Source organism: Podarcis bocagei (genome assembly GCF_964188305.1).
Source record: "Podarcis bocagei genome assembly, chromosome: 9".
Classification (NCBI taxonomy): Eukaryota; Metazoa; Chordata; class Lepidosauria; order Squamata; family Lacertidae; genus Podarcis; species Podarcis bocagei.
In genome coordinates this window covers 53,369,984-53,392,199 of record NC_138134.1, presented here as the reverse complement: position 1 = coordinate 53,392,199, position 22,216 = coordinate 53,369,984, and the positions used below count along the sequence as shown (strand labels likewise).

At 39.7% G+C, this 22,216-nt stretch overlaps 1 protein-coding gene across 2 annotated transcripts in view; it reads right to left on the bottom strand.

Moving 5' to 3' along the window:
* NDST4 (N-deacetylase and N-sulfotransferase 4) overlaps positions 1–22,216 on the bottom strand; it is a 141,414-nt gene that overhangs the window by 38,476 nt on the left and 80,722 nt on the right. For both annotated transcript variants that reach the window (XM_081208075.1, XM_081208074.1), the window contains 2 exons: positions 19,248–19,433; positions 16,417–16,545 (listed from right to left, as the gene is read on the bottom strand). In XM_081208075.1, coding sequence (XP_081064201.1) covers positions 16,417–16,545; positions 19,248–19,433 — 315 coding nt within the window. The remainder of the gene's footprint in view (positions 1–16,416; positions 16,546–19,247; positions 19,434–22,216) is intronic.

Sequence of the window (22,216 nt, the reverse complement as noted above, 5' to 3'; positions counted from 1 at the left end):
CAGTGTCATAATAGCAGCATGTGTCAAGGATGTTTAAGCCTCCTCCTTTCTATGCCTTATTATTTTTGAAATTTTAAGCCACTTAACACTCCATATATAATCATTAATTCCCTCCTGCCATTGCTTGAGGACACGATTGGCACCTTGGATGGGTAAATTAAAGTAGCAGTCATCGCGGCTTTTAAAAGGGTGAATACACATGACCTTCTGGAGAAAAATTAAGCTCCCGCCCCCAAAAGTAGTCCCTCCGAACTGATGTCCCAGGATTCTGTAAAATGTTTCCAATCTTCCCCTCAGAAGACAGGTTCAACCTCAGACAAGGAAATCTGTCCTCATAAGGCCCTTCTGAATGGCTGCAGAAACTCCTATGACCCTTTTTGAGTTGTGAGTTTAGTTTCTGTTTCTCCTTCCTTCCTTGCTTCTGTTGTACTATGTAATGACCGAACATCTTCAGTTAAGGAAATTGTTTAATCCTTATTGTCTTCCTTGAAAGAAGACAATGAATTGGCTCTGCAACACGGGCTTCAGTTCCATACCCTAGGGATAGGGATGTCCTATTCCATAATAATAATTTTACTATTTATATCCCAATCATCTGACTGGATTGCACCAACTACTCTGCAGGGCTTCCAACATATATAAAAACATAAAACATTACAAAAACTTCCCTATACTGGGATGCCTTCAGATAACTCCATACTCTACAACGAATACAGGGACAACCTACCATACCCTCCAATATCTATCTGATGAAAATAGGGACATCCTAAGGGAAAGCAGGACATTCCAGAATCAAATCAGAAACCAGGATGACATCTGTAAATCTGAGACTGTCCCTGGAAAACAGGGGCACTTCAAGGGTCTGCAGTTCTCTCCTGATTTCCTGGTACGATTGTACTTCCCACCAGGCTTTGAGCATATGCCACCAGTTTATGTGCAATTTTTATTCTAAAGTGCATTTCAAAATCTTTTGTTTTATTTAAAAAAAAAAAGTGCCCGAGGTTATGTTTCTGCCTCCTTTCCACAGCTAGGCTCAGAGAAACAAAGCAAATTAAACAGAAACATTTTTATTAATGCCCAGCCTTCCAGAGTGGGAAGAGAACATATCTCCTGTGGAAATCATTTATTAACCCTTCTCATTTTAAATATTCTGCAGTTATATTCTCTTCTATACGAATGATGAGAAGGAACTAGGAAAAAGGCCAATCTAGGTACAGTACATGTGGGAATTGCATACTCTAGATGTAACGATTCTAAATGAACAATAACCTCTTAGTTACTGGGAGGTTTTTATAATGTAAATGTCTTAAAGTGGCCCTGAAAATTAAAAATGTCCCATAGCAACTACAAAGAATTAGCCTGTATTAGCTTTGAGATATCACACTTCTCCCAGCATTATTATAATAAGCTCTTTGTATTGATTTTGTTCTAACCTTTCTGTATTATGTGGCTTCTAGTCAGTCACTCTTACTTTTGCCCCCTATCCTTAAACAACTTGTGCAAAAGTAAAACAGCAATTCTTGCAGATAATACACCAGTTTCGTTTTTGTTTTAAAGATGTTTGGGCCAAAAATCAAAGCAATGAAACAATTTCACAATGGAGTATGGAAAATAAATTGGTTTGGCTGAAGTCAATGACAAAGTTCCATTAACTTAAATAAGCCAAGATGCTCCCCAGTGTGTGCTGAAAATTAAGTCACACTTCAGAAGATTTTTAATTGGTTCTAAGTCTTAATATCCATGGTGGCTTGACCTAGAAACTCTCAATTTTTAAAAATTATTATTTAATAAGTTTTACAGTATTGGCTTTGTTGAGGTGGAGACCCATTTAGTTTGCAAGAGATGGAGCAATGAAAAACAGGTGATCTTATAATGACCAGGCAAATATCTGGCAATAATAATAATATGGCAAATATCTCATACTGCCAAGCTGACTCATACAGCAGAGTAACACTGGATGAAGCTGCTGAAGACCTGCTCAGACCTGGCATTCTCTTACTCTCATTCTATGCTGAACAATTTGCTGTGCTATATATATACAGAGCTCCAAAATTCTGAAGTACTTAGTAAATATGTGCAAGACTTTTATTTTTCATAGCTGTTCTTGCATGTCTGGCAATTGCCTTCACATGTTCAGCAGTCTTTGTACCAAAAGCTGATATATGATTTTTATAACATTTCCATTATGGTAAGTGACCATACTGAGACTGCCTTACACTTGGATCATTAATTCAGCTAGCCTCAGACTAGCAATCATACACAAATCTTTCCTATAAATGTATTTTTTTCAAAAAATAATAACATAAATTAGACCCCTTTTCCTAAACACTCAAAGAGGGTTGGGTCATACTGTAAAATAAATCCTATGTACACTTTATAGAGAATATGTCCTGTTGAACACAGCAGGGGTGTATTCTGACGGGGTAAGTTTTGTGTTACTTTTCCTGATTTTAATGCTAGGGCTTCTGTTTTGTTTCCTAATGCTCCTTTCACACTGCAGTAGCTGTTGCATTATGGAATGGTTGCTTTTTGACTGATATACCGGCATGCCATGCCAAATTTCATTCACAGGAATGAATGTGGGGAAACACAACAGTGAACAGCATTGGACAACACTGCTATTCCCCCACCCTTTCCATACAGGATTCACCCTTGAAAATGGCAGGAAAGAACTACATGTTGGTATACCATCCCAACTTTTGTCACTTTACTCTCACAATTTTTCTGGGTTAGTTTATTCTGGAAGCAATTAACATGGAAATGAGTTGCTACACTTCCATTGTATTCCCCAAGATTTCTGGAAGTGGCTTTTACCATGTGTGAAAGCTCAACTTAAATGTGGAAATTGACAGTGAGAGAAATATTGGGGAAGTAGAATAAACTGTTAAGTATAATTGCTTAATTGTACATTTAAATGGAAAATGACTAGTGTGTACTGTTAAATGCATAGGATGGAAACTTCCACTGTAGGAAGGAGTTGATAATTAATGTAGAATGTATCTCTGCTACTCCATCATGCGGTGTTTAACTTTAGATCACACGAGAAAGGTATTCAGTTGCAAATTTCCATTTTGTGTGAGTTGGTCTCTGAAGCTGTTTTCAGCTCTGGACAAAGTAATTTCACATTTTTAAAAGGCTGTACCAGTACTTGGACAGACACATGATATTATGCAAATATTTGTATGTAAAATTGTTGTTTAGAGCAGGCATCCCCAAACTTGGACCTCCAGATGTTTTGGGACTACAACTCCCACCATCCCTAGCTAACAGGACCAGTGGTCAGGGATGATGGGAATTGTAGTCCCAAAACATCTGGAGGGCCGGGTTTGGGGGTGCCAGGTTTAGAGTGTCTGTTTCCAGACCAGTCCTTTTAGTAAACTTTGGAACCATATTTCTGGACTGGACAATTTGTATTTCAATAAGAGTTTTATTCATCCTATTGCTTCCATATGTACAATATTAACAGAAGCATTATAAACTGCCATATAAAAGCAGCCTAGGACATCTGAGTAGGCATGCATAATATTGTACTGGAGGGGAGAGGCAGGAAGAGTATTGAAAATAGTTGGATTAAATGCTACATGAGTAAATTAGTAACTGCAGTTTTGCATATATCTTACATGGGTTTAGATTAAGTGTACACAAAATTTAAAATTAGCCACAGATTGATCATAATAACTGCAGGCTGCAAATATTGTGTATGTATGTGAAATGTGTGTGTGTGTGTGTGTGTGTGTGTGTGTGTGTGTGTTTCTAAAAAGGAATGGAGTCACTTAGCTTTTTGGCAGCTATATGGTATAAAATACTTCCTCTGATTAATTTTTCTGGTTTATTAAGAAGCTAGCCTTGATGGGCTTAAAGGATTATTTTAGACAAATAACCCTCCTGTCTTAGTTGCAAAGGAGATAATATTTAGAGGTGTATTTATTAGCTTATCTTCTCTGTTAAACATTTATGAGCCAGTTCTTTATAGTCTGTGGAGCAAGGGAGTAAAGGAGATGAACTGGAAAACAGATAGTGTGAGACCTTGTGGACACTGAGCACATGTGATATATAGCCCCATCTCAGGGGATGCTTTAAATATGCCAGAACACTTCTTTGCTTGACTGAATGAAGAGTACCGGTCAAGGAGTGCAGGGCAATTCATTTGGTGTACCGAAAATATATATATATCAAAATTGTCCTTGTATAGTCTCTGTGGAACTATTAGTCTGCAATTCTGTGTCAAGTGGCCCATGCATAATTCCTATTAAGACCAAGTGTTGCTCTTTTTCTTTCATCTTTGATGCACGAAACTTGGAATATTTGGGGCAAAAGTCTTGGCAACTTCCTTCTAATTTTTATAGAAATAGGCTTTTGTATTTCTTTGGAATGGTTTTGAATCAAACTCTGAATTTTGTTAGTTTTAATAGCTGGTAAAATTGCAACACTTAAACACTAGGAAAAAAATCCTGAAGTAAATGTCTTAACTGTCAGCATGACTGAATTAAGTAGTTTGCCTGCTAACAGTTATTATGTCAAGTAAATATCTGGTGCATAAAAAGGATGATTTATAGGCTCTAGTTTAGTTGTCATCAAAATGGTTCTATTTTATTGTATTTGAATCTTTATTGTAATGAATTACCAACATAGAAAATCATTTTGGGGAATTGTTTTTAAAAGTTGAGCAATTTTTTTTTTGAGTGGGAGGGAAATGAGGAATCGACTTGCTCATAACTGCATAGAAGATGTCAAGCGTCACATCTCAATCCTAAATACATTGTTTTCAATATAGATGGCTTATATCCAGGACACATAATGCCAGCAGGGTCAATCAACAATTCAGCGCATAGTGAGGCAGGATTAACTCCCCTTCCAAATAGAGGACTGGTACTTTCACAATTTTATGAATGGGCATGCATCAGCCTTCCTGAACCTGGTACCCTCCCGATGTTTCAGACAGCTACATCCATCAACTCCTGCCAAACTGGGTGTGCTGGCTAAGATTGATGGGAATTTTATCTCTTTTATTAAAAACACACACACATAGAGGGCACCAGGTTGGGGAAGGCTACTCTACATGCATGCAGCTAGTAGAATAAGTTATATACGTATCTATCTATCTATCTATCTATCATCTATCTATCTATCTATCTATCATCTATCTATCTATCATCTATCTATCTATCTATCTATCTATCATCTATCTATATCTATCATCTATCTATCATTTATATCTGTCTAGAATTACTTCATGATAAATGAAAAAGACAGAAGTTGTAAATTGAATTCTATTACCAACAAATATTATTATCAAACATCATCATTAGTCCCATAATCCCGACTGGATATCTTTACAAAGCAAATGTTTATTCACAAAATGAATATTTTGACTTTTTAATGCAGTCTTCAAAGAGAATGTTAATTATATCAATCTGTTTCTTTTTGCTCCGCATTTCAAGGTCATGCAACTGTTGTATTGTCATACTGAGAATGGGCAAATAATAAAGGGTTGTTAAGTCTCCGAGACAGGCTAATCCTGAATGATACCAAAGTTAAATATTCAAAACAACATGGGAATAAATTCTTGTGTGGTTATTGTTACAAAAGTTGTATATTCCAATGCATACTAAAGCAGTACTTTATTCCAACTGGGATGTTTCTGATGCCGTGAGTAGCCCTGAAATTGCACTGGGTGGTGAAAATTGATGTTCCTGCTCCGAAAGCTATGAGCCACAATAATGTTCAAGCTTGCAAGAGAACAGATAAGGGGGATATAAAGGAAGGGGAAAGAGATGTAGTGATTTTACGCCTGAAACGAAAATGGCAGGAAATTAAAATACTAAGGAGGACAGATGACAGAATATATGGGAAGTGGAATACACAGAAAACATTGGGATAATTAATACATGAAAATGGATATGATCATCACCTCTGATGTGTCTCTAAAGCTGCAGCAATTGACGCTATCACATCTGTGTTAGTGTTATTCTTAACAATTTTTTCCTTAACATACTGTCCTTGTGGCCTCACAGACAAAGTCTTAGAAAAAATGACAACTTTGCATATTGTACTAAAAGTTTATAGTACATTTAGACATCCTTCCTCCTGAAACAGCTGGATTCAGTGCTCCAGTTGGGTAGTTTTAGGCTTCGTCAGGACTTAATGGTCTCCTAGAGATCCAACTCTTTAGAAAATAATGTGCAGCAGTTCACTAACTTCAAAATACAGAAAGCCAAACTTCCTACTTGTCAGGTCCCTCCTCCTGAGTAATATCTGGGACGTCAGCCCCCAAGTCCTGCTGCCTGATGGCACCCTTGACTGAATTGTTTCCAGAATATCTTCATGTACTGTTAAGACAAGGGGGAAGGAAACAGTCCTTTTTTTCAGAGGATACTCAAGGGTACTTAGTACCGGCACCTCTTTTTTGTTGTTAAAAAGTGTAGCACTTACTGTAACAAGTTGTAACATGATGAGTAAAGGTAAAGGGACCCCTGACCATTAGATCCAGTCATGACCGACTCTGGGGTTGCAGCGCTCATCTTGCTTTACTGGCCGAGGGAGCCGGCGTACAGCTTCCAGGTCATGTGGCCAGCATGACTAAGCCACTTCTGGTGAACCAGAGCAGCGCACGGAAACGCCATTTACCTTCCCGCCAGAGCGGTACCTATTTATCTACTCACACTTTGACATGCTTTCAAACTGCTAGGTTGGCAGGAGCTGGGACAGAGCAACAGAAGCGCACCCCATCGTGGGGATTCGAACCACTGGCCTTCTGATTGGCAAGTCCTAGGCTCTGTGGTTTAACCCACAGCGCCACCCGCGTCCCTAACATGGTAAGTACTGGAATCTATTTTTCTAGGGGGGGAAAGCACTGGAAGGAAAGTGCCAAAATTGAAACTGAAATAGTTTCTAGGGTTGGTGAGGAAAGGGAAACAGAAGTGTTGCTCACTAAGCAGCCCTGGGCAAAATGATATGTGTGTGTGGCCAAGTAGCCTTTGTTAGATAAGTTTGCTGAAATGTAACTTTGCTAAAGTTTGGAGAGAACTGATGAGACAGATGCCAATATGATGGACATTGCAAAATGTCTGTTCCAGTCATTTGTGTCACTATTTGGGGGCAGTGTGGCCAATTTTAAATCCCAGAATGTTGTCCTGTTTGTTTGTACCTGTTATTGCCTTGGTTTTGTCTTCTGGAAGGGAGACACTACATGTAGGTCAGCAACCAGGGTTTAACCAACAAGTTTTAAACTAATTGAGCTTTGAAGATCAGCTATAAGGCTGTAGATTTAATGTTACAATTAGGTAAATGTGCTAGCTGTTCTTTCCCCCCAAATACATTTATTTATACATGGTGTACAGATTTTGTTAAGGTTCTTACTTGCTGTTAAGTCTCCTCTTTTTAAATATGTGTTAGATGCAAAATTCCATCTGGTGCAGTATTTGGGTGACAGAGATGTTTCATGTGTCATAATAATGATATAATTGCTTGTTGTTAGGAAAATAATACCTATCATAATAATCTGATTAAACCTTGCAGTTTGCTGCTGTTCTGCATTTTGATAAGGCCTTAATGCAAACAGCCTGAAGCTGCTGTTTTTTTTTTTAAAAAAACACAAACATCCAAGGCATTCGATTCCACATGTAAGAGATCAGTGCCAGGAACTTGAACAATATTGCTGCATTTGTCTGTGAATACATAAAACTCTGGTACTTATCTGGTATTTCAAAAAGTGATGGTTATACAAATGTTAATGATTTTATTTCTCATTATACTGCATAATAAGGTTTTAAAAATTCTGGTTCAGCATAAAAATTGCTCGGCCATCTCAAAGCCACTGTTGGGAAACATAATTTTGAATTTGCACAAGATATAATATTAAAACAACCAGACTGGGTTAGAGAAGCATTTCAGTCAGTTGACCAACTGTTTCTGCACATACAATAGCAAAATACCATATGGTAAACAGACATTTTGTATTTACCATTTTTTCAGCCAGAACTGCTACTTGAACAGACTTATGAATCAGAGTTGGCCTAAATGGGCTAAATTGCCAAAGGCTTAACCAAACTGGGGGCAACAGAGAGAACAGACCTGGGAAATCCAGTGAAATACAAAATTTCTATTAGATAATGGAATTTGAAACCAAGAGTTATTTTCACGTAGGCAGCATTTTTATTTACACTCCATTTGGGAGATGTCATGCAGAGTTTAACTGGTTGTAATAGCCGTTTTGGAAGTCGAGATAATTCACTTGGTCCCCCTTTATACTTTGCCCTGCTGATTCTTCAAAATTTTCTTAAGACACAACTATAAATCAAGACATTACTTGAGGCTTTGAAAACCTGTATTCTAAATCACCCAACCCAGTAATTTTCCAGCGCATGCCGCAGAGCGAATGCAAAAGGTATGCCTGTTCATTGAACAGAACCACAACTTTTAAAACTCCACTGGGTGCCGTCCCAAGCTCAGTCAGCGTCTTAGCCTGAAGATAATTGCCCAGTGACCTGTTGCATTTGCGTGCGCTTTGTAAAGAAATCTATTGGATCAATACTTTCGTAACTGCGGAACATGCTATCCTCCAGTGACAGATAATGGAATTTAGCTTTGACAATGTCTCATGATATATTGCTCTGTGGGTCTCTATTCATGCCAAGTGTAATTCAGACAGTTAAATTATCTACATAAATGCTGTCCTTCAGGAATAATGCATGCTATCATCTGTACATGCAACTCTAGATTTCCCTGCTTCTCCCCCCTCCCCTTAATGCACTATTATTTATTGAATACATTACCTATTGTTATTCCTCTGGATAACTATAGCATTATTCAATATCTCTCTCAGTGAAATGTTAATGATACAATGACCATACTGCTGTCCTCCAAGCTGAATGCCTTCTAGACTGCTGGGAAGATATACTAGCATATACATCCCTCTCCAATTGAATGGTAAATGCTGCTGACACTGCAATTCAATCTTAAATTATAAACCTGCAGCCAAATACTCAGCTATTTTGTCCTAATCAGGATATTAAATCTAATTTCCTTGGCTGCTTTGGCTGTCTAACCCACTCAGCTGAATTTATTTTTTATTTCCCTCGCAGAGTGTGTACAGTTAGAAAATACAATAATGGCAGGAGGTTATGTTGATGAGTCGGTGAGGGCTCTCAGGGAAAATACACCCTGGTTTTAGGAGAGAGATGTGCAGTACAAGGTGTGTTGCTAAGAATTCATTTTGTCAATTACCCAGCATTAATGATTCCAACATACCTCAATTAATAGCTCAAATCTACCTGCAAATTGAGGTTAGGTTTTACAGATCATGCCCTCCTGGCTGTCCTGTTGCTTATTCATGATATTGCAATAACCCGCCCTTTGGAATTCCTTTGCCTGATGTACAAAAAGCTCCAACCCTAATTGTATTTTAGCACTTGTTAAAGTCTTAGGGCAGTATCCAACTCTCTAGCCACTAGTTAGCGCAAGCACTCTTGGCTGCACAAAGAACGTCCCTCCCCTTCTCCTCTCACTGCATGCCCCCACGTGCCTCCTAAATCTGCTGTACAGGGTTAGAGGTTATTTACACCCCACATATCTGGCTGGGTTTCCCCAGCCACTCTGGGCTGCTTCCAGCACATATAAAAACATAATAAAATATCAAAGTGTCTCAAAAGCAGCTGTAGTCAACATGGTAACCTCCACTTTTTTTGTGTATACAACAACCATCACAAACTCTGGCCCTTTGTTGGCTATGCCTCATGAGAGTCCAGCAACATTCATAAGATACCACATTTCCTGTTTTAAAAGATGGCGTCAAAAGTAATGTCATAAAAAGTTCCTTGTTCACACAAAGACTGTTATTTGGAACAGTGCAATGTTAATGACTAGTCTTTTCAAATTGAAGACCATAAAAAGACCCCTAAAGAATGGGGCAGATGGGCTAGAGATGATTTTGTGGAGAATGGCTGGAAAGTATGACATTTCATGCAGAACATGAACGTTCCAATCAACAGGACAGAACAGTTAAGAAAACAGGCATCACAGGGATCATTGTCTACTAGATTTCATGTTAAAATGCTTTGACTTCTTCAAGGCCTCCTCTTGGGTAAATTTACTCAAGATATATTATGGCGTGCTGCTGTGAACACTGCTCTGCAAAGTTTTACTCAATGCCAGCAATTTCCTTTGGGGATTCAAGTGGGCCACAGTCTCTCTTCCCCTTTGTGAAAGCTTTCTCAAGTAGAAACATGGTGAGACTGTAGAGATGGTCTGAAAGCATAGGATGCAAGCTTCAGCACCTTGGCCAGTGCCTAGACGAGAAACTCTTGTTGTAAGCTCCTTGGAGGAAATGCAGGGTATTAGCAAAAAGAAAAAGAAACTTGCCATTTTAAGAGCAAGCTGTTTGAAAATTTTTGTGATGGCATGCTTGAAATGGTGAATCAATCAAGGGCTTCAGCGTGCTATTACATCAAATAAGTCAGAAATCTAGTTTCAGAATTCAGAACTTCAGAAACTTCAGCAAGCTGTAGTTCAGGGGAAATCATAAGAAGCTTAAGCAGGAAGTGAAGGTACATTGGAAAGGATTAGAGTGAAGCAAAGGCTTGGTCTAGGAATGAACATTTTCTAATCATAGTGTAGAGACAGTGATAAGCAAGTTTGGAGACAGAAATGTCTTCTAAATAATAAAAGCAGAGTTCAGAAAGAGCAGTTCTCTTTACACTGAGGTATAGGTACCCTTATACTTAACATATATTCAATAAAAGTGCTCCGAATATCTGAATCTACTCTAAATCTCTTTGAAGTCAAACCATGCTTTATTCCTGAAGTCCAGACACCATCATTTTAATATATAGGTGTCTAAAACTAGACTCCACAACACATACTTAAATGATGACCTACTTTTTTAAAGCTAAAATTTTGTCTATCACAATAGAATTTCTTGCACTTTAAAATAAAATTATTCTGGACAACTGGAAATTGGGATATTTTGAGGGACATAAGACCAACTCCCTAAGTGCACTGGAAACAGTCCAGAAAAAGAGCAGGACAGAAATACATCTACTTATGTAACTGTGTGAAGAACAGAAACAGCTAGCACAAGAAGTTTAAAAAGTCTGGGCCTAGAAAAAATACTCATCAAGAGCTCAGTTTATTCATAACCTTTAAATCAAGTAACATGGGCATGGGCAACTCTTGTTGGAGGTCTTAAATTAGTGGGACATTTAATGGGGCTAGGATGGGTGAGATCCGATGTTATGCCAATGGACACAATGGAATAATCTTTTCTGTCCACCTCATTGCAGCTCCACAACCTCCCAGTCTATTCAAGAGGTTTCCCAAGGTTTTGGGTGCACAGGAAGAGAAAGTGTAAGTCCCATTTGTGCAAGTGGGATTTGGATGTCTGCACATTATTTTAAGGTATCACAAATATCAGGTCCTAACTGTGCTAGGATGAATGGAACCTTGAAACTCCAAAGATCTGGTGGATGGTGAAAGTGAATTACTGACTCAGCTTGACTGATAAATGATGGTATGTTAAGAAGGCATGTAAATGGAGTGAAGAAATAGCAAGTTCATTGACAAGCCTCAGGATCAGATGATAAATTGATAAATTGGCAAACAAGAATTATAATATCACTACTGCTCAGTGCCCTATATTTTTGATAAATAGGGCATTTCTTTGTAAGTCAGTTGTCATAAAATAACATGATACATTCTAAGTACAAAGGAATGAGCGACTGTGATAACATATAAACATGGAGGTGTGGTTACCATATTCATATACTTTCAGAGTAAGTTGACTGTACTTTCAAAGAACAAATCAACTAAGCAGTGAAAATTAAGAAACATACGATATTTATGTCATGCAGAAGAACATACAGCTTGCAAAAATAGTGAAGATTGAAAGAAGAGGCAAGCTTGTGACCAGCATGAGGTAATCTATCTCCTACAGAGAACCAACTGCAGAAAAAGGCCTTTAGATCACTGGGTCAGGGAGTAAAGCTTAGGGTAGCTGCCTATGGATCACCAAAAAATAGAAAATGCATCACAACAATTAACACCTGGACCTGTGTGCTTCCTCAGTGTGGTCCAGGTGATAACTGTTGATGGGCAACTTCGAGATCCCTGATCTCCCTTCCTGTGGCCCTTTTATCTTTAAACCTACCATATTTTTCGCCCCATAGGACACACTTTTTCCCCTCCAAAAATGAAGGGGAAATGTGTGTGAATCCTATGGGGCAAATGCAGGCTTTCACTGAAGCCTGGAGAGCGAGAGGGGTCGGTGCGCACCGACCCCTCTCGCTCTCCAGGCTTCGTGCACCTCTCCGCAAGGTGTGGGAGCCCTGCGCCGGGCTCCTACTGCTTGCGGAGAGTTGCCTGCATGCCGAAGCAGACTTTGCGCACCTCTCCGCAAGGCACGGGAGCCCGGCGCTGGGCTCCTGCTGCTTGCGGAGAGTTGCCTGTTCTGGGGGCTGGGGTCAGGGGAAACTCGGGCTTCCCCTGCCCCAGCCCTGTGCCTGGGGGGGGGGAATAATTCCCCCCTTTATTCCCCCCCCAAAAAAACCTAGGTGCGCCTTATGGGACCTTGCATCCTGTAGGGCGAAAAATACGGTAACTTTAACTGTGCAGCTTTTCAAACATAGGGCTGTCTACAACCACCCTAATAAAGCCCTCAAATTGTAAACAGCATCTTAAAAAGCAAAGACATCACCTTGCCAACAAAGGTCCGTATAGTTAAAGCTATGGTCTTCCCAGTAGTGATGTATGGAAGTGAGAGCTGGACCATAAAGAAGGCTGATCGTCAAAGAATTGATGCTTTTGAATTATGGTGCTGGAGGAGACTCTTGAGAGTCCCATGGACTGCAAGAAGATTAAACCTATCCATTCTTAAGGAAATCAGCCCTGAGTGTTCACTGGAAGGACAGATCCTGAAGCTGAGACTCCAATACTTTGGCCACCTCATGAGAAGAGAAGACTCCCTGGAAAAGACCCTGATGTTGGGAAAGATTGAGGGCACAAGGAGAAGGGGACGACAGAGGACGAGATGGTAGGAAAGTGTTCTCGAAACTACCAACATGAGTTTGACCAAACTGCGGGAGGCAGTGGAAGACAGGAGTGCCTGGCGTGCTCTGGTCCATGGGGTCACAAAGAGTCGGACACGACTAAATGACTAAACAACAACAACAAAGAGCTGTTAGAAGGTTGGTGGTGGTAATGTATCGCCAATGTTCATTGCTTAAAGAGTTAATTAAAGGTTCATCTGCTTTAAGCCTTTTGTTCCAGCTAATGGTGTGCCTTACCAGTTTGAAAGGGGCTCATCCAGAAGAACCACCCGAGGCAATCAAAAGTGTACACGGGTTAGAAAATAAAAACTGAATAAAGAAGTCATGGAGATCATATATTTTTTTAAAGTGCTGTATTACAAAGTTTGAAAAAATTCTGTACCAGGAAGTATATAAAGGGAGTGGCATTTTGCACATGGCGACATGTTGCCAAGAACGGCTTTTTTTTAGTGGGATTTTGAAGGAATTTGCAAACAAACAAACAAGCTTGCAGCTATTCATATTAAGCTTGTTTGGTAAATTGTTGGTGGGACAATCATGCAACCTTTTAACTCAAGTTAATTATCTCTTAATTGGCACTTGTCTCAAGGCTATTCTGAAGTGAGCCTTTATTAACTTATTGTGCTCCTTGTGAGAGAAGCTGTGTGAATAATATATTAATGTGAGGGTAGCTGCTGAGGGGGAAATCTGGGAAAATTATTGGCTTGATGTTGCCTATAGCTCTTGCTGTTTTCTATCTATCCTTGCTCAACCTACCTCTGAACATAAGTAAAAGAGAGGACGAGAGGAATCAAAGCAGCCCTAAATGGGCCAGGTTCGCTTTCCTGTGATTGGTCACCTTGTGTCAGGTGACCTTACCCCTTCCCCTTGTGGAAATTCATTTTAGACTCTCCTTCAGGTAAGGGGTGGTGGTGAAACAAATTCATCCCTGCTCATAGCAGGAATGCTATTCTCCTATATAACATGATAACCTGAAACCAGGCTCCAATACATTAGATTTGTTTATGTCAGTGTTTCCCAACCTTTTTCCAACTGTGGCTCCCTTTCAACCTTGTTTCCTTCCTATGCCCCCCCCATGGGTGTAGCCAAGGGGGGCAGCTGACTCCCATAAGTAAAAATCAATACAAATCAATACATATTTGAGTTTCTGCCCCCCCCCAAACAAAAGCCTGCTCCGTAACAAAAATCCTGGCTATACTTATGTACCCTCCCCTGTCTTACCTGTAGGAAGGTAGCTATTTAAATATTTTCTTTGAAATAGAACATGTTTTATTTATAATTTTTATAATTTATACAAAATACAACTGCATAAAATGATAGGAACAGAATGAAATATTTCTGAAACAGGAAAACAGAATCATGGAGCTGGAAAAGACCCCAAGGGTCATCTTTCTAGTGCAACCCCCTGCAATGTAGAAAACTCATCTAAAGCATCCATGTAAGATGGCCATCTAACCTCTCCTTAGAAGCCTCCAAGGAAGGAGAGTCCAGAACCTCCCGAGGGAGATCCATCTTTTAGTTTGGACTTGATATCCCGCCTTTCACTCCCTTTAAGGAGTCTCAAAGTGGCTAACAATCTCCTTTTCTTCCTCCCCCACAACAAACACTCTGTGAGGTGAGTGAGGCTGAGAGACCTCAGAGAAGTGTGACTAGCCCAGTAGCTGCATGTGAAGGAGCAGGAATGTGAACCCGGTTCCCCAGATTATGAGTCCACCGCTCTTAACCACTACACCACGCTGGCTCTTCCACGTATTATAAAAAGTAAACATATATATCTTCCATGTATTATAAAAAGTAAACAGCACTTATTTGACCGGGAAACCTACAGATGAAGTCCAAAAGGCTCACGGGGAGTTCTGTATATATAGGAGAATTTTAAAAAGCAGATGGTCCTCACTGACCTGGTGCAAAAAGGTCTTGTCATCCAGAGGAGCCCTGGCTGCCTAGATAAAACACCATAGCCCCACAGACCATTACCTGGAAGTAAGGCCCACTGAACTCAGTGCGGCTTTCTTCTGAGTAGACACTTTGTTATTTACGAGATGCAAGTCAGCAGCACCAGACAACCCCACTTGGCTAGGCACTGGGGTGGATTTCACCCTGCACCTTGCAGAGTCAGACCCAGGCTGCCACTGGGCAGCAGCAACAAGCAGCTCTGGCTCGCCCAGCCCTACCCATTGCCACCCCCCCACTGCACTTACCTGACCTGGGGGTTCTGGATCATGGGCTATACTGGTCAAAATGGGAGCCTCAGTGATTGCCCTCTACCGCCGGAAATGCACTAGGCCCTGGTGGGTCACCCCCTTACCTACTTGTGATTGGCCAAGTGGTTAGCCAGCTAATCAGGATTTTTTTATTTTAAAAAATGATCCCCCCTCCTTCACTTTTCACTTCTCTCTGTGGGCCCCTAGCCTCATATTGTGCCCTTTATTTACACAATTTTCACCTGTGGCCCCCTTGGAATATCCTGGGCTCCCCTGTTGGGAAACACTGGTTTATGTTTTGCTTTGCTACCCATAATGGAGAAATATACAGATTTATTCTGTTACTTTATGTCGATGGTTCCTGCAACATACTTCCATTATGTTCAGGTCTCTCCAAGTCTTTTAGTTCCTGTTAACCTTTCTGCTTGGGTGTATTTCCTACAATACAAAATTCTAAATACCTGGACTTTATTCAGTCTAGGAAGAAAGAGTGGGCACTTCTACAGGGCAGAAAAAACACATACTCAAATTTGGATTTTTTATGGACATAATATCACTGGAAATGGAGACACAATGTTGCAGAATATATTGTAATGTGTCTGCTGTGTTAATAGAAGGAGTTTAAATGAAATAAATTCAGGACTAGGCACATATCCAAATGAAATATTAGTGTAGCATAGATACTGAGGATGCAATCCTATGCATACATACCGGGAAGTCAATCCTAGTGAATTCAAAACTTCTACGTAGACACACCCTAAGACAAACCATGAATTCCTTGGTTTGAATGCTGTGCTATGAACTCACTAGAGGATATTAGGGAAGCCAGACTTAGCTCAGTTCTTCCACCCCACCTTGTATCTGTAAAAAGGGGGTCATAATACTGAAATGGAATTAGATTATTATGACAAAATGTTGCATGTGAAGTGTTTTGAATAAGTGGCATTTAAATACTACAATATCATAATCACAACCATATATTGAGATCTTTTATATATAGCACCATTCAAAAATCTAATATGACACAGTGATTGTACTGGATGCAGCTGTTCCATATAATGAAGCTCATATTAGTCTCAGACCAAACTGATTTTATTTGTGCTTTGGAATGAAAACCACCACCACCACATCAGTTATACTATAATTGTATAACAACAAAAGGAAGTACATACGGGGTTGAGAAGGATGGTAAGAAACAGTTCACCTCCTCGTATACTTTTGTCTAGTTCTTGAGGCCCTCCAGGGTATTCTTTGTAGAAAATTGTGTGGGTGAAAAGTCCACACGTCTGTCGAGGGAGCACCTGAAAATAAAGACAAAAAGATCTATATGTGTGTGTTTTCTCCATGTCCTAGATCCCCTGATAATTGAAGTTCTGCTACTATGTCATAGATTTATTTTTTCTGATCTAAGAAAGGGCCAGATCCAGCTGAGGGGAAGGAGGTATTAATTGCATTAAAAACTCTCCCTAATTAATTCACTTCAATCCTGGGCCTAATCTTTAAGCACAAAATTTCATGGGATCTAATACTAATTTGACTAAATCAGTTAGTTTAATAGATGTAAAAGCTTTTGATTAACTAAAACGGTGCCATGGACTAAACAGAAACTGTATATAATTTTTCATTTAATTATTTTTTTACTATAAATACTTATATAAAGTGCAGTCTTAGAGGATATCTTCCACTTTGTCTATTGTGCAGGTAGAAACACCTAATATGGAACCTGCTACAACACATATATGTATATTAAACAAGCAAACAAACAAACCCTATAACTCTCTTAGTTACTTACACAAAGGGGCAAATGTGGTGAGTAGTTGTGTGGAACTTGCAACCCCTTTCACCATGCTTCTTCTCTTCATACAACTAACACCTGTACAGGGCTTGTGTGGAAAGAAGGCTTTGGGGATCGTTGTTTTTCTTAACCATTAAGTGGCATATAAATATTATGAAACAAATAAGTAAGTAAGTAAGTAAGTAGGACGCAGATGGTGCTGTGGGTTAAACCACAGAGCCTAGGGCTTGCTGATCAGAAGGTCGGCGGTTCGAATCCCCGCGGCGGGGTGAGCTCCCGTTGCTCGGTCCCTGCTCCTGCCAACCTAGCAGTTTGAAAGCACGTCAAAGTGCAAGTAGATAAATAGGTACCACTCCGGCGGGAAGCTAAACAGTGTTTCCGTGTGCTGCTCTGGTTCGCCAGAAGCGGCTTAGTCATGCTGGCCACATGACCTGGAAGCTGTCTGCGGACAAGCGTCTGCTCCCTCGGCCTATAGAGCGAGATGAGCGTGCAACCCCAGAGTCGGTCAGAGGTCCCTTTACCTAAGTAAGTAAGTAAGTACTGTAGAGCCCAGCTGGATTAGACCAATGGTCCATTTAGTCCATTCTATTTTCCTACATTGTCAAGCCAGATGCCTATGGAGGTGAAGGCAATAACCTTCCATTGTTGGCCCTAAGCAGCTAGGATTCAGTGGCACATTGCTTCTGATCTTGGTGTCTCCATATAGCTAACATGGTTAGTAACCATGCATTTGCCCAAATCCCCTTTCAAAGCCATCTAAGCTAGTGATCACTACCACATATTGTCATCATCCCCTTGCTGATATTCAGAGTACGTACATTACAGCATGGTCTGAATCACCCTGGTGTTAGTGACATAGTGTTAGTATATAGTGTTAGTGACACCATAGAGTACGTAGATGCCCTGAGCATCCTCACAAGTTTGTATTTCCATCTTCCAATGGACTTCTTTAAGTCAAAACTTTCAACCACAGAAGCATTATGGGAACTGCAATTTGTATTTCCATCTTCCAATGTATGTAGTTCTTTTTCAACACAAATAAACCTCTGGCCATAACTGCTTCCGCAAACAGCACAGATAGTGTAGATATAAATGGTTTTTCATGAAAAGGTAATCCTCTTTACTTCTGCTGAAAGGTTTGAAACCACTTCTTTAAGTCAAAACTTTCAACCACAGAAGCATTATGGGAACTGCAATAGTGTGTTTGTTTCTGTGGCTCAACTTTCTCCATTTCAGAAACCAATAAAGGCTCAATCAATAAAGGGCTCAAAATACTTGTTGGTAATCAATTCACCTGTTTCATAGTGACATCCAGAAAGAAACTACCCTTAATTAAACATATTGAGCCATATTTCCTACTGGTATAGTACTGATGGCATGTAATAAGTGTTTCTGATTTCCATCTGCCTAAAAGTTCCATGACATTTCATTTGGAGATAATGTTAATCTTTGCCCCCCCCCCCCTTTCTCCAATCTGTTCTTCTTGCTAGTTTGGTTAGTACAGCTGCCAGCTAGCCAGAGCCTTTTTTCCTCAGTGATGGGCCAAGTTAATCTAGGTAAACATGACCTAGGACCAACGGCTTTGACCTCATGCCATGACATTCAGTGGAAAATTTAAGCAGCTGTCCTCTCTGTACCTTGGCTGGGAATTGCTTCACTTTTATGCAATGGTGACTGTTGCTTGAACCCTGTCACAGCACACTGGCAGGAGAAATATGCAGCCCATCTGAGTTTGTTGACAACATGGATAAAGTATGTTGTTATCCTATACAGAAGGGCAGTCAGAGGAATAGCTCTGAGGTATAATCATGCTCCCTGTCTGAATGTTCCCTTTCTTTCCAAAGCATGATCCAAAGGCATTTAAAATTTTATGCAAAATAAACCAGTAATTTTGCCTATAGTCAAACCTCTGTAAAGCGATTCATGCAAACTGAAGGATTTTATTTTTTTGCACTTATTAATTAAAGAAATTTGTAGGTTGGATATTCTTTTCAAGTGCCCTCCCAGTTTCTAGTGAAAGCACAGAAGGGAACTGAACCACCAGCTGGGATTGCGAAATGTACAATTCAAGTGTGGCAGCTTCTTAAAGTTCTCTGTCACTGGTGGTTTTTAAAGACCACTTTTAAAACTCCAAGCAATGTGAATAATAGCATTGCTTCAGTCATTTTTACCAAGATACGATTATGAAGTAATGGAAATGCAATGTACCATGATGCCATTGTGGATGAAGCCCCGCCTGTACCGTGCAGGTTTCAGATGAGGGTACTCTTCAGTGCTGGTGACTTTAATACCCCAGACTTTCTTCCAGGCTTCATAAAGCTGAATATGAACAGGGTAGACGCCAGAATGGTGTGGAGCCACTGCATAGCCCATGTCAGTTGGAATACCATGTTCCTGGAGACGAAAAACAGAGAACACTACTCCTTGTAGGACAATACTATAAAATGTCAACAAGTTTATCATTAGAAGAAGCAGTGGTCAATGATGTGTAAGCATTCATTCCAAACTGCACCACTTTGGGGAGAAATATCACCTGTCTCTTACCCTACTTATTTTTGTCTATCACTTTCCAATCATTTGCTAGTCGGTGTGTTTCCAAATATAAGGAAGGTTCTATAGCAGGAGGACTGAGCAGAGGCAGAAGGGTCAACCAGGGCATCCACAACTGCTTGACAGACTTTGTTGTAAGCCCCTCTAGCCAGGAAGCAGAACCAGGTGTCACATCAAATGACTCACCAATGGTGCTTTGCAAGCCACTCTCCAGTTTTGCTAGTACAATATCTACAGCTTGCCCCCACACCCAGAAAAAAGCCTCAGGTGGTAAAGAAGGCTATATTTATTGAAAAATAACTTTTTATCATAATCCAATTAAAAATAATATAATAAAATAAAAAACAGCCAAATTACAATCCAAATTATTAATTTTTGGGGCTTCCCATACTCTGGACCTCTGAAGTATATCGCCAATATTTTCATTTCTGCCTTCTTCTTGTTGTTCTCATATTTTCCACATTCTGATCTTAACGCTTTAAAGTTCCCCCTCCCTGGCTGTGCGATTCTCAGTCATGTCAGAGATCATATGTCCTTTCATCCATTGGGTATAGTTTTAGTTGTGTATACATATATTTTCAACTGTCAATTTGCCAGCGCAGATTTTCTTGACTTCATTCCAATCTTCCAATCTGGGCTGATTTGATGATTTTGTTAATTGGATGTTCTTATTGGAAAACTAATAAAAATGATTTATAAAAAAGAAAAAGAAAAGAAAAATAACTTTTTAGAGGATCGCCTGATTAGCTAACCAACTGAAGGCAAGGGAATCAATGATGGCATGAGAAAGAAGCATTCTTCACCCTTCTGGGCATGAAAGCCAGCAGGTTATTTGCTCCCTGGCCAAGGACCGGGAGAAAAGTCTTTCTCTTTTCTAAGACAGTTTTGGGTAATTGAAGCCCAACCTGAACATCTGATGCATCATTATTCAGGGTAAAAACATGACTGAAAATTGCTATAAGAGCATGTTAAATGTACGGTATCAAAGTGACCTATGCAGCCATGAATCTCACAATGCAAATTGTTCTGAAAACACCAGGGAAGAATTTGGTGTAACTTGAAAGCTTCGTCTTTTGCTCCTTTCAAGAACTAGCTCAATGCGCTGTAGAGGATTTTTCTTCTATGACTTTCCCTCTCCTTCACCTTTTCTTGATCCTTATCCTGGGCTCCTGCTCTTGAGCTCACAACTTCACTGCTGACTCACATCCCCTTGTTAAAAATAATTTTTTAAACCCCCAGGGTTCTGATGTGAAAAAGGGTCCAGCCTTGGGGAATAGCTTCATCAGCACCTACCAGGGTTTGATAACCTGCACCTTGTTTCAGGGCTTGCCCCGAGGCAGCAAGATTGTCATGTCTAATTTAAGGCAAGCTATTTTGCCAGAGGCAGGTGCATCATGTCCGAGTCCAACTTGCTTCTTTAGAATTCATTTATCAAATTGCATCTGCATGGGGCTTAAGGCTTAACTGCCTTGCCCAACTGAACACCCCATGCTCTAATTGGCATCCAATTGACTTTAGTGTTCCGTTCCAGAATTACTGTTCTGTGTTTAAAAAACAACAACGTGTATAACCATATCCTATGATCAAATAATTGTTGCACCCTGTTATTTGGCCAAGCAGACAACATGATTTACTGGACTGTTCCTTTCTTCATTTGAAATGCCAATAAAAATGCAAAAAAATCAGTAGGGCCCTTGTCAAGCCGCAAAGGTGTTAATTATTTTCACCCTTGGAAATGTCAACTAAAGTAGCTGTTAGGTTTTTTCAGTGTTAAGACACACTGGAGGAAATTTACAAGAGTAGGGAAATGTTCCCCAAAACTGACTGAACAAACAAAACAGCTCTATGTCTATATTAGATTGATAAGTGAGAAGGATAAAATCAAAGAAAGTGGACAGAAGCTAACATGTTATTGAAAGGAAATTTAATATCCTTCTCTTCTTAGTTGCTGGAGATGAAATTTAATATGTAATAAATCGGTGGCCTTTTCTGAAAAAACAAAACAAAAACAAGGCTATATTCCATACTGAAAATGTAAAGTGAACAAGGGATCTTTGATGCTTGATCACTATAAAATATTGGAATGTTTACATAAGGTTGAGTGATCCATTCAAGCATCAATAAATTCTGATACTGTACATTTCATTGCTTCTGTCAAAATGCCAAAATTAGTCACCTCCTGTTTTCACAAGTTCTAGAAGTGCAATATGTGCCCTTGCAAAGTGAATTATTTACTCTTAACACTTCTGGCTTTAGACTTGGCATCTGTAGAAAATATAAAGGGATTCCCTATTACATGCGGATATTCTTACTAAAAGTAAAATGGTACTGGTTGTTTCACTTCAGTACTCTTTGCACTTCAGTACATTAGTTTGAACGCTTAAATGAGCACCTTTCAAACTTGCAGTTCTGCTAGGCACATTCCTTGCATCAAAGGCTTTACCAAATGCTTTTTGAATCAAGATGATGACAGAGAACAATGGATGAGTTGGGATAGCTCAGTTGGTAGATCATGAGACTCTTACGCTCAGGATAAGGCAAAAGGTTCTTGCACTGAAGGAAGGTGGACTCTACAATTCTATGATTCATGTAACTTCTTAGTAATGTATAGAGATGTTACTTTCTAT